Here is an 11,950-nt window from a genome sequence, read left to right as displayed (position 1 = left end):
CGCCGCGCCTCTCCACAGCCCCGCCTCTCCCCCTCACGGCCCCGCCCCCGGGCAGCTCCTTCCGCCTTCTCTCTGATTGGCTCCGGGCGGCTACTCCCCGCCTCCCGGGCTGAGACGGCGCGCCCCCATTGGCTGCCGGCGGCGCGGCGGGGTCGCGGCGTCTCCTAGCAGCGGGCGCCGCCATGGCGCCGCGGCGCGGCTGGCCGCTGGGCTACGCGCTGCTGTGCGGGCAGCTGGCGCTGCTGCTGGGCAACCTGCTGCTGCTGCACGGCGCCTCCCGCGGGGCCCGCAACGGCTCCGAGCCCGAGGGGCCCGGCCCGGGGCCGCCCGCCGCCTCCTGGGCCTACACCGACCCGCGGGCGCCGCTCGTCCTCTGCACGTTCCTGTGAGCGCCGGGCCGGGCCGGGGCGGGGGCAGCGGCCGCCTCGCCCCCTCCTCACCGCTCCGGCCCTTCCCGCAGCCCCGAGGAGTTCGTGGAGTGCGAGGAGCCGGTGGACCACGGCGGGAACGCCACGGCGCAGCAGGAGCTGGGCCACGGCTGCGTGAAGGTGAGGGGCGGGCGGGCCGGGCCCTGCGGCGGCCCCGCGCCCCCCGCCCGCGGCTGAGCCGCCGTCCCGCCCGCAGTTCGGCGGCCAGGCCTACGGCGAGGTGGAGCACACGCGGGTGCAGTGCCGGGCGCTGGACGGCATCGAGTGCGCCGAGCCGCGGAGCTTCCTGCGGGGCAGCCGGCCCTGCGTCAAGTAGGCCCCGCTGCCCTCCCCGCACCGCCCCCGGCCCCGCGGGAGGGAGCCCGGCCGGCCGGGAGGGCTCCCGGGGCTGGGGGGCGGCTCCCCCGCCGCAGCCCCGCCTGACGCAGCCGCGGCCGCTTCCCTTGCAGGTACACGGGACATTATTTTATCACCACTCTGCTCTACTCCTTCTTCCTGGGCTGCTTCGGCGTGGATCGGTTCTGCCTGGGCCACACCGGCACGGCCGTGGGGAAGCTGCTGACCCTGGGAGGGCTGGGGATCTGGTGGTTTGTGGATCTGATCCTGCTCATCACCGGCGGGCTGATGCCCAGCGACGGCAGCAACTGGTGCACCGTGTACTGAGGACGGGGCGACCCGACCGCAGCGGGAGCGTTTCTGCGGGGCTGGGACAGGCTCCTGTCCCGCGGCATCAGGACGGACTCCGCCTCGCGCAAACATGGATTTACAAAGCTTAATGCGCAGAACAATTATTCTTGTTGATTCCTCTGTACAAATCTTGGACACAAAATCGTTCAGTGTATATTTTGCTTGTTTAAAATAACCTGGATTCCCCTCCAGGCAGTAACAGGTTAAGAAATCAGACCTTGCAAACACAGGTGCTCAAACAAATCTTAATAAAGTCTAGAAGGAGCTGATTCCAGTTACTTTCAGTATTAGCAGAGTACACACAGAGATGCAGGCTACCAGCGTGTGGTTTTGCGTCACTAGATTTTGCAACCCTTTAAGCGTTACCGAGACTGGGGAGGGCTCAGAGATGCCGACGGTCAATTCCCATCCGTGCGCCGGTCACCCCTCCGGCCCCAGCCCACGGCACAGGGCGCACATGGTACCGAAATGGGGGGAGCTTCAAGCGACCACGCACCCAAAAGAGGAAGCCCCACCAGATGCAGCCTGAAAACTTACCGAGCTGAATAAAAATGGGAAAAGGAAGCTGCAGTAAGTCACAGCCAGAATGAGACACAAAATCCAGATATGCAAAAGTTCGGTCACATTTGACGTAAAATACAGCAGATTGACATTGTCTGCTCACATACAGTTCTGCAAACCAAGGACCTTCCAGCTGTTTGCATTTGGTAAATTTCTGCCTGTGTTAACTTCTGCCTCCACTGGAGCTGCAACGGGGTTCAATCCGGCCAGGAATTCTGCCTATTCCAGTTCTGGTTTGTGGTTTATTGCAACAACTCCTCCTCTCCCGGGAATGGGGTTTATATCTCATTTAGGTCACACGTAATCTGACTTTGGCAGCTGACTAGGTCTCCAGGCAGTGGGAGGCTTCCTCACAAAACTACCACATTCTTCAGACTAGTGGAACAACAGGGCTGAAAAGCCCATAGGGCAAGGAAAACTATGCAGTGAGGCAGAAAGAAGAAAAATAATAATAATCCCACATGCGAAGCCCAGTCTGCCCGTGTCCCCAGCCCAGCAGCTGCCAGCCCGCAGCAGGAGCCAACTCCTCCGTGCATAGGGCTGTCACGGGCTGTGTGAAGGAACATGCAGGGTATCAGCCCCATGGGTGTCCTCCTGCCCCGTTCAGAGCAGTGCAGCTGGTTGTGACATCCCTGCCACCACCGCTGTGCCCCGCGGTCCCCCCGCTGCTGCAGCCTGTCCCCCCACGCCACCCTCGGCAATTGTTAACCAAAACACAGCGCAAACCCACAGCCTGGAAAAGCAACTGGGATTTCCTTCTTTATTTAAAAACCCCAGGAAAGCAGAGGTTCCATGTCCCACAGCCACATTTACAAGCGGGGAGTGGCAGGGGGTAACCGGCACCCCAGCCCTAAGAGCACTTGAAATCCACAGCCAGCACTCGCAGGAACGGCTGAAACCGCTGGGGAGTTCCATAGAAAAGAGCAAACCCATCTCTCACACCACTCCTTCTGCACAAGATCCCTCAGATCTGCCTGTATCCCCAGGAACGTGGGGAAACTCGGCACACGCTGCAGTTTCCAAAGGGAGCAGCTGCAGGGGGACACGGGGATGAGGGGACAGCAGTTTGCTTTAAAAATCACTGCAAAGCTCCATCGGGGTCTGGCTGCATCCCCCTGGTCCTTCGGGATGGGAGAGAAACTCCTCCCCGCAGCAGCACCCGTGTCCCAGGTGGGTCTGGGGCTCCACGCGGAACATGCGGCTCAGCCCTCGGTGGGAGGGTGAGAACGAGAAACGGGAATGTTGCAACAGTGCTGGAGCCACTGGTAGTTTTCTCCTCCTGGATAATTAAACCTAATTGTGCAACAAGCTTCTGCTTTACCATCCCAGGCCCGAGGAAACTTTGCAATTATCAAGCAACAAAAAACCTTGGTACTCCACGGTTCTGAAGCCTCGCACAAAGTAAGCATCATCCCTCTGCATCTGATATTTCCCAGAAAATAGGTCAGAGCGCCGTCACCAAACGCTGTGACTCTGTGATTGATAGGCTTACCAAACTATTAAATCATTTCTGAAACATCATGTTAGGAGCCAAACAGCGTCAGCCTAAAAAAAAAAGGACTTAAAACACTAGTGCAAATAAAGCAAAAAGGAGAAGAAAAAAAGAACAGCATGATCTACAATTAAATAACAAATATTAACACTTGCCCTGTACCGTTTGCATTGATTCCTACCCATTTTCATAGTTTCAGTGTTCTCCAGCATCTCCGCACAACCCCCTTTGAGCTGCTCTTACCCCCGGTTTGGGAGGCAGCTGGAGGAGCAGCCTCTCTGACGCAGGAGGGCATCAATGCAGGAAGACGCAATTTTAACCTTGTTAAGGTAAGTCAGGCTAATCAGTGTGCAGAACTCAACTGATAAAGCTCCGCTCGATCCCAGGCTGGGCCTGAGCTAGGCTGAGCACAGCTGTCCGACAGCTGGAGAGCTGGAAAAGGCAGGGACAAACTGGACTTTTTGCTCCTGGGGCATGTGTTGAGCTGATTTTGCTGCTTTTCTGCTCATCCTCATTTCGAGGCAGGCAGCAGGCAAGTCGGCTGGACAAGTCTTCCCAGTTTCATTTACACGCTCAGCTTTTGTTACTTTTTGCTAAAAGTATTTCAGCACCCAAGCATGGATTTCTGGTGCCCAGATGGACACAGGGCAAAACCGACACCATCCCTGAGGGTCCTCCCGTCCCTGGGAGCCACCGTCAGCCTGGCTGCCCGCCTGGCATCGCGCTCAGAAAGAGCCGAGGAGCCGCGCGGAGGCGCAGAGCAGGGAGCCTGCCAGTGCCGAGATCAGCAGTGGCCACAGGTATGAAACAAAACATAATTAAAAGCCAACGGATTTGTTAATACATCACTAGTCAGGCAGCGTAAAGAGCTGGTCTCCCAGGGAAAAAGTCACCAAAACGGGAAGTTGTGGCGTGTCCCTCGTGCAGGCAGCGCACGTCGGTGTCTCCCGGGCTGCCTGGGGAAGGCTGAGCAGCAGGAAAAGGCAGAAAAATGGTTTTCCAAGGACAAGAAAGGCCACGCTCCCCTTCACACCTCTGAGACCTCCTCCTGCTTTTTGGGGGGAAATGATGCGGCAATGGCAGTGCGGGTGCCCACAGGCCACCCTGTCCGGGGCACCTCCCGAAACACGGAGCCCCCCAGGCTGCCCCCGCCACAGAGCCGGGTCAGGGACCCGCTCCCGGCAGAGCCAGCACCAGGACGCGGGTCCAGCCCCATCCTGTACCGCAGGGAAGATGGAGCAGCGCTGCAGGGAGGGGGCACCTCACCCCTGCCGGGACAACCGGGTGAGCTTGGCCTGAGGCGCCGGGCAGACACGAGGGGACCGGCCGTCCCCAAACAGCCCCGTGCCCCGCGGGGACCCCGGCAGCGCACGCGGAGCCGGGGAGCGGCTCGGCGCCCGCTCAGACATCAGAGGTCCGGATGCTTTCATCGTCCAGGTCGAAGGCGAACGGCTTCTCCTTGAGATGCTGCGGCTCCGACTTGTGCCGCAGGCGCTTGCCCGGCGCGGTGCCGGCATCGTGCTCCGGGAAGGCCGGCAGGAACACCGAGTCCCTCAGCGGTGCCGCCAGCTCCTCTGGCACCGGCTGCTTCGGCACCGGCGTCCAGGGCTGCCAGGAGGAGGTGGAGGGGGCTCTGCTCAGCGCTCGCCTCTCCTCCGGCTGCCGGGGCGGGGAGGGGGCCGCCGAGCCCCCGGCCCTGGCCAGGGAGCTGGATCTCATGAAGGACATCTCCTGCAAGGACAGACGCAGAGTGAGCACTGGGTTTTGGTGTGTGCAATGCTGTGAGCGGTTTGCAAAGCTCTGAGGACCAGGATCCGGCCCTTCACAGGCTCTGCAGAACGGAACAAAAATCTCAGCAAAATGCAGGTCTGAATTAAACGGCCCTTTGCCACCAGCCAGGCTCTCGCCCGTGCCTAGGAGCAGAGCACGGCTCACACGCCTCCAGTTCAATGGCTGAGTCTCGCTTTTCCATCTTTTTCAAGGAGACTTGTCCAGTGACTGGCAAACCAACCCAGAGAGGGCAGGGATGGCGTCCTGGAAACGGGCTAACCGAGCGCTCACACAATCCACTAGATAAATATCTTGTACATTGGCGTGCTCTTCATTCGACACTAGATACGAAGCAGAAAGGACGTGACCTACCCTGGGGCGGGTCCTCAGGGCCTGGACGGCCGCCGTGACCGCTCGGATCCAGCTGTGCATGTCCTCGGGGCTGTCCGCCTGCGAACACACGGGCGTCAGACCCGGCCCTGCCGGCCCCGCTGGCGGTTTCTGGGGGGCTCGCAGCGCCCGGGGGTGCGGCAGGAGCCAGGAGCACCGTGCACAGCATCCCCCACCGCTGCCTCCCCTCGCCGGATCGCCCTGTGCTTTTCTCTCTGCTTTTTCCTGCTCACGCATAGAGCCGCTGTTATAAATAAGCCCAGGAGAAGTGAAACTGCCCGCAGTTCTCCCTCGCTGCCCGTGCCCCATGCCCAGCAGCTGTTTGCAGGAGCTGCCAGAGCCGAACTCACTGTCCAGCAAACTGAACCGGCCCCCGCTGCCTCACCTGGATGTAGAAGGTTCTGGAGCTCGTTATGATTTCAAAGAGGTTGTCCCGCATCAGGAGGTCACTAGAAACAGCAAGAAATAGACAGTCACTACCCACAAGTCATCACGGATGGAAAAATTCCATATTTACCCTCATCTCTAAGTGCTTCCCCCAGCAGCCGGAGCTTCCCATGAGCTGCTCCAGCCCCGGCACAACCCGGTGGAGAAACACGGATGCCAGCGTTACCCCGACTTGACCAGGCACTCGTGGGTCTTGCAGACGTCCTTCAGGAGAATCGAACGCAGGGGCTCCTTGTCCTGCAGAACGAGAGGAGACAGCGATGGGCCGGGCTGGTCCCCAGGACTCCCGCGGAGCCCCTGCCTTGCATGGGACGACAGCAGCTCCAGGTAGGAGCTGGAGGGGCGGCAGGGGCTGCTCACCTGCTCACACTTGTAGTAACTGATGGAAAACTCATCCAGAACAAAGAACCGGCGCTTCCAGCTCTTTCTCTGGAAGAGAGAGGAGGGAACTGCTCGATGCTGAGCTCCGCTGCTCTCCCCACGGTCCCGCATCCAGAGCATCCCCGGCACATCCCCAGAGCATCCCTGACCCCTGGGGCAGCAGCAGCCCGGGGCCACCCGCCGGCCGGACCGCAGGGCACGGGGGACGCCCCGGCACTCACCACGTTCCCCTGCTTCACGCAGTAGCCGCTCTTGAGGACGGGGGGCCCGGCGGGCGGCTTGGCGGCCGAGGTGGGGATGTAGCTCTGCGAGCGCCGCAGCAGCGGGTGGGCGGCCACGTCGCTGCCCTCCCCGCCGTCCCCCCCATTCTGCAACGGAGAGCAGAGGGTTACCGGGGGCTGGCAGAGAGCGGGAAGGGGAATTCCCTGCGAGAAGGCAGGACGGAAAGCGAGCTGAAGCAAGCCCCGAGCGCAGCGCTGTGTGCCAAGGGCCAACTGCAGCGCCCGGACACGAGCAGGGGAACGAACCAGAGTCGAGAACTGATTTTATCTCATTGCATGCAGCTTTTCAGACTGCTGCCTTAGCACTATGCACCCTTTTGGTGCCCACATGTTAAAAACAATGTTAAGAAATTGCAAAAGCTACAGAAAAGCAATTTGAGGGCTGAAGAAAAGTCCCTTGCAGCAGGGGAGTTAAAGAACCTCATCTGACTGGTTCATCAAACAACGAGAGGTGACTCAACTGCCCCGCAGACCTTCTTGGGGGGAAACACAAGGTACGAGGAGCTCTTTCATCTGGCAGAACAGAACCTGCCAGCTGGAAGCTGGAGCCAGACAATCCCAAGTCAGAGAGCAGGGATGCTTCCCAACCAGAGCAGGCAGTATACCACGGGAATAAACTGCTCAGGAAAGCCACGAAGTCTCCACTCCACATTTTCACAGCCAAATTCTCCCAAAAGAAACTGTGATGTTCGGAGTTCAGGTAGAAAAAACAGGCTTCCCCTGGCCCCAAGACCAGCACCCGCTGCATGGGGGGCACCCAGCGCCCATCCCGAGGGCTGGACCCCCCGCTGCCAGCAGCACCGCTCTCCCCTGCAGCACCCTCCCTTCCCCCGGCAGTGCAGAGGGTGGCGGAGGTGAAACATCTGCACTTATCTCCTTCCTCGTCCCTCCAACCCCCTCCTCCGGCTCGGCTGAGGTTTGAGCATCACCATGGCAGCCGGGGCGCCTGCCGGCGCGGTTAACCAGCGTCCTGCCCGCGCTGCCACCTCTGCTGTTCATCCCCACGAGGAGCTGCTCTTAAACGCCGGGGACAGCGAGCCCCATGCGGGTGCTGGTGTCGCAGGGGGTTCAGCCCAGTGTCCGGGGCGGTGCGCGGATCCTGCCAGCTCACCTGGTTGATGGAGATGGGCGTGTGGACAACCACCCCCCCGATGATCTCGGTTTTATAGGCCACTTGGGGCTTCCTCTCCTGGGCCTGGGGCACCACGGGCGGCTTCACGATCTCGGTGGCCGGGGAGACGCTGCCGCCCTTCGGCACCTACGGGAGAAAGATGGGATGAGGAGCAGAGGCATGACCTGGCCAGGCAACCCTACACCTGAACTGGGCACCATCTGTCCTCCCAGTGTAAACGCAGCCGTGTCCCTTTAAAAAACACCAAACGAACAAGCCACCCCAGTTACGGAGGGTGTGGGCCCCGCGCAGGCGGTTTGCAGGAGGTGCTGCGATGGGAGACGAGAGCTGGTGAATAATTAAGCATCACCTCCCATGCATCTGTGACTTGCCTCTGCAGCCCAGCACCTTTGTGGGACACTCGCTCCTGTAATTGTCCCCGCTCTACTTACAGCGAGGCTTAATGAGCAGCTTTCATTTGCCTAACGAGGCTCCAGCCCCAGCCTCCTGCTGCAGAACCGCGCAGGGTCCCTTGTCACGGTCACACCAGGACCACAAACCCCTGCCCGCAGCCTCACGCGGGGTGAGGAAACACAGGAACCGATGTGCCAAGAGCAGAGGAGAAGCCTCGGTGAGAAGCGGAAGCCGAACCTGGATCTCTGCCCTGGGAGCAACACCCAAACCGCTGCCCCATCCTTCCTGCCCCGCGCGGGGAGCGGCACCCGCGCTCCCGACGTGCAGCGCCCAGGAGGGTGCTCGGCGTGATGCTCCCGTGGCAGAATGCTCAGAGGCCACGGTAAAACCCTGATGCAAGCCCGAACGTCTCCCCGCGCCCGCCTGTGCCTCCACCCACACAACACGGAGCAGCCGGAGGAAACCCCGGCACAGAAACAAGATGCACCAGCTCCCCCCTCACGCCTGCCAGAGCTGCAGCAGAGCTCTGCACCCCCGGCTGCCTGCGGGCAATTACCCCGAGGTAACGACCCACGGGACACCTAGACAGGTGTTGGCAGGCTCTGGGTAAAACTCGTACTCAATTTTGGAGGAGTTTCTTTGTGGCAAATATCACCTGAACCCATAAAGGAGAAGGTACAAGCCAGAGCCCATGCAGTCAGTTTGCAGCTACAACAAGAAAATACAAGCCAGGTCTGGTCTTGTAGATGAGTTTCCCGCAGGAATAACACAACATTCCAGTGATTTTAAACAAAAAAACCCCACAAACCAGACAAACAAATAAAAAAATAAAAGAAAAAAGGTTGTTTGATAGGACCCAATCCTAGACCGTTTGCCATGATTTTTCCTTATATTTAGTTTACGAACCAGGAACAACATGCACCAGCACATGACCTAGTACAATGCTGTGCAACCCAGCCCCAAACCCAGCGTGCGGCCGGCGCTGCACGAGATGCGCGCAGCATCCTCCCGCATCCCCGCCGGCAGCCGAGCAGCGCAGGCTCCGCCAGCCACCGGGTCAGTGACCGTTAACTGATGGCTCTATGAACACAGCAGTGAACGAGAGGACACGGCAGACAAACTCCTTCAGATCCAGGCACAACCCATCCCGTGATGCCCTCCAGCGCAGGGCATTCGCTACGCCTCCTCACAAGACCCGGCATTCCAGGAAGAATAAAAATTGAGTAAATAAATTACTGAAGCACAAGCCAGATGCAGCGAGGAGTCTGTTACGGGTACCCTAGCCCACAGGCAGGGTGCAAACGCGTCCCCACAGCAGCTGGGCAGGGAGGGCAACAAAGCACGAGCAAACAGGAGCAAAATAAACCCGGAGCAGGAGAATCCCTGAGCATGGACGAGGGAACATCTCTCGTCTGAAGCCAGAGCCCTGCGAGGGGTCACCGCAGCTCTCGCCTGGCAAAGGGACGCGGTGAAGCCACAGCAGGACATCCACCGAGGAGCCCATCACGGCAGGACACCCCAACACCAGTGACGAGCAGAATGAACCCACCGTGATCTTACTGGCCCGGTTCAGCGCCTCCACCCAGTCCTGCAGGTCCTTCTGGTCGCTGGCTTGTAGAAAATAGCGCTGAGATAAAGCATTGATAACTGTCAAAAACGGGAACAAAAGGAAGAGTTAGGGAACCCCATTCAGTGCTTGGCATTATTAACGCAAATTAATCAAGAAACCAACAAGACAGCGCCTCTTGACTCCCAGTCGCAGCCCCCCGTAGTGGGGTGTCCCCCCCAGCACAGCCTCACCGGGGGTCCCCATCACTCACCAAAGCAGAATGGAGTTTTCGGCTTCTGTTTCGGGGTGGCGATGCTAACCTGCAGCAGAGCCAATTAAAGAAAAAATTAAACATAACAGCACATGCGCCCCTTCCTCGTGCACCTCCCGGTCAGAGCCCCACCGCGTGTCACCGCGGGAGCCATCGCCCCCGCCAGGCTCCGCCACCCCGCACGGCCCCGGGGCGCTGGCACGTCCCTGCCCCACGGCACGAGCCGCGCAGCCGCACGAGCGCCGGGAACGGGCCCGGCTCGCTGTAACAGGGGCCGCATGCGGCCGCGGGTCCCGGGGGAAGGTCAGCGCCGAGCGGGGCTTTCATCTGCCGCTGTCCCCCCGGCGCTGGCTGCGCTGCAGAGCGAAGCGCGGAAAGCTTTCAAAGGCCTTGGAAATGCGAGTTTCTGCTGGACTAACACAGTCGCTCTTGTCAGCAATTAAGAAAATTGAGGCAAAATAGCAGTGGTTTCTCCCTAAAGAGCAGGAATCGTTTATATAAGAATAATACTCCCTGGGGCTCCGAGCACAGCATTCGTGGAGTATTTATTCTGACAGGCTTCCTCCTTCAGAGCCAGTCTATAATGCTTTAAATATGTTTTCTCAAGCAAACCTCCATTTTTCTGGCATATTTACAGTTGGTAGTTAAAGCCGCTGGCATAACCTAATCCTGCAGTTTGTGACTAAATGCCATCCTACAGCAACTTTCATTTAGACTAAAACATATATAATTTATAAGTGAGGTTCTTTCCGAAATGGAGAAGGCTCATCCTCCCAGCATTGCTTCATCTGTGCTTAATTTATAAGTCATGACTCAGCAGGAACAGAGAGATCTGTCCGATTCTCCATCCGGCTCCAGGACGGAGCTGAGCCCGGCACGGCTGCTGGGACGAGCCACCGCCTGTCCTGGGAGCAGCACCGGGATACAGGGACAACGGGGAGCATTAACTTCCCTCCACCCCACTCTACATTACCTTGGAGATATAGGTCAGCTGCAGAGATCCGACAGCGCCCGCACCGATAGCCAGGTTCTGCAAAACATTTAATGAGCGACGGGAGTTCAGTGACGGGGAGGAGGCAGCAGAGCGAGCCAGGCTGCCGGTCGGTGTCACTGGGGTCAGGCAGCAAAAGCAGCAGCCGCTTCCCGCCCCGTGCACCTGGTTCGTCTTGCACTCCGTGCACAGCTGGGACTGGCCACGGTGAGCTGCACCCCTGGCCGTCCCCATGGCCCTGCTCCCCACCGGTGCGGGACGGGCTGCGGTTCCACCTGCACGGCCCCAGCAGGAGCTGCTGCAAACCCCGGCCAGGAGCCGCGGGCGCTTCCCCTTCCCCTTTTAACAGGACAAAGCAGAATCTGCTGCCAGATGCTCTTCAGGTGCCTCCCCAGCCTACGCAGCACTCGAGCACCGTGGGGTTTCCAACAGGGTCTTCCTAGAGCTCAGAAGGGATACCCCCTTCTCTGACTTGTTGCCACTGTCTCTACGCTAAGACACAAGGCAGATGTAACACTGCACATTGGCACAGCCCTTCCGTGGGCTCCTACGGCGTGTCAGTGGCTCCCGGGGGCGTGAGCTGCGCTGGGGCAGCCCTGGAAACCACAGCAATCGTGAGGAGGTTGGTCATGGCCATGGGAGACCCCGAGAGACAAGGGATGCAGCAGACAGCATCCTCCTTTGGGGGCCGCGAGAGACGCCTCCCCCGGGCAGCCGGGGAGCAGCTCCAGCCCCGCTCGCGGCTCCCCCGGACCAGCCCGCGCAGAGCTCACCTGCGGGTTGTCCATGTACCACAGGAGGCAGTTGGCCTGCGTGTCCAGGATGAAATACCGCCGCAGAAACTTCCCGCAGGTCTCATTTTCTTCGATGTCCAGGAACCCGCAGATACGGTTCTGTCGGTCCAAGTACGGCATGCCGGGCTCCTTCTCGCATCACCCTGAGGAGGAGGGACAGAGGTGGGTGCTCTGCCCCCCGGGAGCTGCTCCTGCTCAGCAGCATGGGGCAGCCCCGTGCCACGGCTCAGCCCACCGAGAGAGGACGAAATAGCCACAAAGGATTTGACCTGAGACACCGGGTCCCTGGGAACCGTGACCAAAAATAATCCCGAAGCGGGCTGCGTGCTCGAGAGAGCCCGAGCACGCTCCCAGGAAATGGAAAACAATCTGCAACTCCAGCA

The 11,950-nt window shown here is 59.8% G+C and overlaps 2 protein-coding genes across 3 annotated transcripts; one reads left to right on the top strand and one right to left on the bottom strand.

Moving 5' to 3' along the window:
• Positions 1–156: 156 nt before the first annotated feature.
• Positions 157–1,403, top strand: TM2D2 (TM2 domain containing 2). 2 transcript variants are annotated; one of them, XM_065651578.1, is made up of 4 exons: positions 157–385; positions 461–548; positions 625–740; positions 878–1,175. In XM_065651578.1, exons 1-4 carry the CDS (start codon positions 183–185, stop codon positions 1,089–1,091), a joined length of 621 nt encoding a protein of 206 aa, XP_065507650.1. In that variant the 5' UTR covers positions 157–182; the 3' UTR covers positions 1,092–1,175. The 2 variants fall into 2 exon arrangements, with proteins under 2 accessions (XP_065507650.1, XP_065507652.1); XM_065651580.1 differs by lacking the exon at positions 625–740 and having other exon boundaries at positions 878–1,403.
• Positions 1,404–2,454: 1,051 nt separating this feature from the next.
• Positions 2,455–11,687, bottom strand: PLEKHA2 (pleckstrin homology domain containing A2). Its single transcript, XM_065651570.1, has 11 exons — positions 11,547–11,687; positions 10,756–10,812; positions 9,783–9,831; positions 9,512–9,609; positions 7,549–7,695; positions 6,378–6,524; positions 6,136–6,204; positions 5,942–6,012; positions 5,714–5,777; positions 5,311–5,388; positions 2,455–4,899 (listed from the first exon to the last, which is right to left on the bottom strand). The coding sequence occupies exons 1-11, from the start codon at positions 11,685–11,687 to the stop codon at positions 4,570–4,572; spliced, it is 1,251 nt and encodes a 416-aa protein (XP_065507642.1). The 3' UTR covers positions 2,455–4,569.
• Positions 11,688–11,950: the final 263 nt, after the last annotated feature.

This window comes from Caloenas nicobarica, chromosome 25 (assembly GCF_036013445.1).
Source record: "Caloenas nicobarica isolate bCalNic1 chromosome 25, bCalNic1.hap1, whole genome shotgun sequence".
NCBI classification, from domain to species: Eukaryota; Metazoa; Chordata; class Aves; order Columbiformes; family Columbidae; genus Caloenas; species Caloenas nicobarica.
The sequence above is the reverse complement of the archived record's forward strand: the minus strand, read 5'-3'. Positions and strand labels throughout refer to the sequence as shown.

Excerpts from the sequence above, each read along its gene's own strand:
- TM2D2 (XM_065651578.1), top strand. The coding sequence starts at position 183 with ATGGCGCCGCGGCGCGGCTGGCCGCTGGGCTACGCGCTGCTGTGCGGG. Across the intron at positions 386-460 it reads CTCGTCCTCTGCACGTTCCT|CCCCGAGGAGTTCGTGGAGT; the intron begins GTGAGCGCCGGG and ends CCCTTCCCGCAG. Across the intron at positions 549-624 it reads TGGGCCACGGCTGCGTGAAG|TTCGGCGGCCAGGCCTACGG; the intron begins GTGAGGGGCGGG and ends TCCCGCCCGCAG.
- PLEKHA2 (XM_065651570.1), bottom strand. The coding sequence starts at position 11,687 with ATGCCGTACTTGGACCGACAGAACCGTATCTGCGGGTTCCTGGACATC. Across the intron at positions 9,610-9,782 it reads GAAAACTCCATTCTGCTTTG|TTATCAATGCTTTATCTCAG; the intron begins GTGAGTGATGGG and ends CGTTTTTGACAG. Across the intron at positions 5,389-5,713 it reads CCAGAACCTTCTACATCCAG|GCGGACAGCCCCGAGGACAT; the intron begins GTGAGGCAGCGG and ends GTGTGTTCGCAG.